At 57.2% G+C, this 4398-nt stretch overlaps 1 protein-coding gene across 1 annotated transcript; it reads left to right on the top strand.

The window, feature by feature from the left end:
• Positions 1-1318: 1318 nt before the first annotated feature.
• LOC119786629 (serine/arginine repetitive matrix protein 1-like) lies at positions 1319-3938 on the top strand. The gene is made up of 3 exons (XM_038290124.1): positions 1319-1413; positions 3096-3211; positions 3256-3938. Exons 1-3 carry the CDS (start codon positions 1319-1321, stop codon positions 3936-3938), a joined length of 894 nt encoding a protein of 297 aa, XP_038146052.1.
• The last annotated feature ends 460 nt before the right edge of the window (positions 3939-4398 follow it).

Raw genomic sequence — 4398 nt, forward strand, 5'->3', positions numbered from 1 at the left:
TTCCCCCCCGGCGCGCTGTTGCTGCACTGCACAGCTGCTATGGTCCAGTTGATGGCCGTGTACCACGTGACGTGACGCTGGACGCGGAGCCAATGAAGGAAATGAATATCCTAACGATATTAATAATTGTATAAATAATTGTGTTTGTAAATAAACTAACAGGAACTTATCTTCAGATTAACTTGCCTTCTTGGTGGCTCGTTTTCAGTGCTTTACTGCAATTGTTTGGGGTTATATGGAAAAAAAATCAATAAATAAAAAAATAACAATAAAAATCGCAAAATAATTATGGGGTGGCTAATACCAACGAAGGGATGACTTCAGCCACCCTAAAATAGGTCTAGCCACGTCCCTGGTCACGTTAAAGGTATACTGGAGGATTTTTCATAAATTTTTTAAAAGACTTAACCGCTCCACTTAAAAAAAAAGCACATGCACAACCTTGTACTCGCTCCTGAGAGGGAACGCCTATTAAACGGGTGTAAAGGCATGCGCAAGCCCATTTCTCCTATGTTTAAAAGTTGCTGTTTAGATCACTCATACAAGCCTTCTTTACAAAAGAAGATTTCCAATTTTTCCACTATGTCAGACTCACCACCGGTACGTGAACATGGAGAAATATAGGACGGCCTTACAGTATGTAAACATATCACCAGAATGATTAACAATTAGGAGGACCACTGATTTAGATGATCTGGAAAAAGAACATCCCCCACCATACCTTAAACTAGTCATACCAGACTGCAGGAACTGAGTTTGTATTGTTTGGCAGTTCTAGTGTTAAGCAGCCCACAACATGTTCCATTACAAATGCTAAATGTTTTGGTTATGTATGTTTTTATGGGTGTGAGAACATTTTCATTCTTGGCATTTTCCTGGTTGAACTGGTTTTTATTTGATCTTTATTGGCAAGTTGCCTGTTGTTTTGATCTGGTGTCAGCTGCTCTCATATCTCAGGATTCCTGTCAGAGGGCTTTTATGTGTTGCTGTGGTTTATTTTCAGCCTTTGATCCTGAAAGATTTAAAAATACACCAGTAATTAAGATACCAGTATTTTTTTTCACTGTTTTTTTTTTCCTTCTCACTGTGAAGATATTGAGCATAAAGGAAACCCTCGTTTTCCTTGTGTATCTTCATCCAGGTCAACTGTCATGATGGGATTCAGATTTCTAACCCACATGCAGAACAACTCGGAGACAGATAAAAAGTTCAACTGTTTATTGAAAATAAACACAAGGTTATTTGACAGATGTGGGTAAATGATCCAGGACTTGTCACACAGGACTCTCTGTAGAGAGGGACAGTTTGGTTAGCCAGGATGCAGAGGATCTTTGTCAGAGGTATTGAGCAGGGTTGTACCTGTGACGGGGTTCAGGTGAAGCAGCAGAGGGAGGGAACCAGGAGGGTCCAGAGGCAAGAAGTTGGCAGAGGGCTAAGACACGGGGCAACCGCCCCTAAAACGCCCCCCCCGGCCAAAAGCGCAGCCCCACCCCACCAAGACCGATGCCAACAGCGCGCAACGAAACACACCGCGCACAGAATCCGCCCGAGAGCAGAAAAGCGGGCCGGCGCAAAACCGCAAGAAAAGCAGACCGCAGCCGGCGCAACCACCACCTCCCCCCAGCAGCCCGAGGGGCAGCACAAAGCCAGAGCGGAGCGAACCACGCCGCTCCCCCTCCGGACGAAGCCAAAGCAGCACAGCCACGTCCGCCGCCCCCCACCCCCCCCCCCCCCCCCCCCCCCCGCCGCGGGCGGCCAGAGCAGCTCCGCCGCCCCGGCCCCCCAACACGCGCCGGCCATAGCCACTCCAAGCCCCCACCCGCCCCGCAGCCCCACCCGCCGCGATCAGCGGGAACAGAGCAGCTCCGCCATGCCTCCAAGAGGGAAAACCGACCCGTATACCCAGCCAGCGCAGCCAGCCCGCCCACATCGGCCCCCCAACACCACCCCCACCGAAGCCGCCCGGACCACCACACACCAGCGGCGCGCCGCCAGCAGGACCCTCACCCAGCAGGCCCGCCCGCCCCCCGAGAAAACAGACATGCCAAAACCCCCACAAAAAAAAAAAAAAAAAGGAGCCCCCACAATGCGACAGCGGACACCAGACACCGACCCGCCCGCAACCGCTCCCCCCCACCGAGGAAGAGAAAAAAAAAGAAAGAAAGAAAAAAACATAAATAAATAAATAAAAAATAAATAAATAGGTAAATAAATTAATTAATTAATACATTTATAATTACAATTAAAATAAATATGCAAGAGGAGAAGTGCGAGCGGATAAACCGCGGCCCAAAACAGGACCCAAGACCCGCACCCCACTATGCCGTGCAGCTCCCCCCCCCCCCCCCCGAACCGATACCACAGAACCGGCATAGGAAAAAAAAACACCGCCCAGGAACCGGCATCGTAGCGAAGGCACCGGCACCGACACCGAAAATCCCCAAACAACAGCCAGCCCCACCCCGAAGCGGATCCAGTCCCAGGCCCCAGGGATCCGAGGCCCCAAGGGAAGACCCAAAGCGCTTCCAAGATCTTCTTCCCACTATCACCACCCCCCACCCCCCCTCCGGAGATGTAATCCCTCCCCTACAATAACAATCAAGCTACTCACCACACAAGCGACAGAAGACATCCAGGCCGAGATCATACCTACTCCCCCTCCCACCCCATCCCCCACATACAGAGTGCAAACCCGTGAGGGGGGAAGCCCATGCCATAGGTGGTAATGTCCATGCCCCCCCCCCCAGCCCAGCAGGCCCCGAGGCACCCCGGCACACCAGAGGCCGTGGCAGCAGGGGCAGACAGCCGGGCGTACACCGGCCCAGAACCCAAGCAGCACTCCCCACAGAACCCGAACCCCCGAAACCCCACCGGGGCCCCCACCAAAGGGCAATGCGCCCCAGGGATCCCAGACCCCAGGACCCACCCCAGACCCACCCAGAAGTAGGGCCAGGCAATGCCCAAAAACCCCCGGCGCCGGCCCCAGCGCCCCCACCCCGACCCCGGCCCCCGAACGACTCCCCCCGACACCAGTCCCACAGCACCAATCCGAAGAAGAAGAAAGCCACACAACACAGCAAAGCGCAAATCCCGAGCCCCACTCCAAGCCCCGACCCCCCCGCCCACACCCCCCCTCCCACAAAAAAAAAAATAAAAATAATAATAATAATAATCTCCCCCTCACTGGAGAAGAACGGCCGCAAACAAGCCAGTGCCCAACACCCACCGCCACACCACGAGGACCCCTCCACCCAGATGCTCCTCCCCAGAAAAGTCAACATGCCTGCCCTCCCAGGAGACAAGCAAGCCCGCCAAACAGGAACCCCCCCGGCAGCGCACCGCCGGCATGCGCGGGCCCGAGCAGCCCCAACAGAAACAACACCGGAAGGCCGACATGGACGAACCGACGGCACCAACCAAGCCCCCAGGCGGACTCCCCCACCCAAAAACACAACGAAACCACCCCGCCCCCACCGACCACAGCAAACACAGCCGCAAGGCAAAGCAAAGGACAGAGCAGCACCACCCGGCGCACGCCAGAGAGCCAGAGCAGCAAGGCCGCCCCAGCCTCCAGAAGCCGGCACAAGCAGCAAAAAGAGAGCAGCAGACGCAACCCCACCACTCCCGCCGCGCCCGGCGCGAAAGCAGCACGACCCACCCCGCTCCGGCCCCGCACCACCCACAGGCCGCCGAGAGGAGGACGGCCACGCCGGCCACGGCCCGTCCCCCCCCCCGCGGCCAAACACCGAGCAACCCTCCACTCCCAAACCGCGCACGATGCACCGCACCACGCGCCACCGGCACCCGCCCCAACAGAGCGAAGCCACACCCCGACCCGGGGGCACTCCAAAGGGACCCCCGACGCCCGCAACCAGCCCACAACAGACACACATGAACCCCGGCCACAGGCGCGACCACCCACGCACCCCCCCGGATGACGCAACCAGGGCAAGCACCACGGCCAACCACCGCAACCCGGCACCGGAAGACGAGGTACGCCCCGACGCCCCGCAGAGCAGAAGCACCCCGGCCAGCACCACAAAAGAACCGATGCCCGGCGCCCAGCCCCACCCAGCAGCAGCACAGCTACCAGGCCAGTAGCCCACGTCCGCCACCACAGAACCCCCCAAGAGCACCGGACGCGGCCACCGCAGGACCCCCCCGCGGCGCCCCAGACCTCGCCCCGACGGGGGCAACAGTCCCCCGGGCCAGACCCGCCAGGCACCCCGCTCCGAGCACCCCCCCGAGCCCCCAGGACCCAAGGACCCCCGAACTAGCCCCCGCGCCCCACAAGACGCACCCCATAGCCCCCCACTACACTAAGTGATGGAGCCGATCAAGGGAGCCCAGAGAGATCGGTCTGATGGGGATGCAGATGCTGTCTCAAGATTAATATGA

Source organism: Cyprinodon tularosa, unplaced genomic scaffold (assembly GCF_016077235.1).
Source record: "Cyprinodon tularosa strain WSP-4 unplaced genomic scaffold, ASM1607723v1 ctg276, whole genome shotgun sequence".
NCBI classification, from domain to species: Eukaryota; Metazoa; Chordata; class Actinopteri; order Cyprinodontiformes; family Cyprinodontidae; genus Cyprinodon; species Cyprinodon tularosa.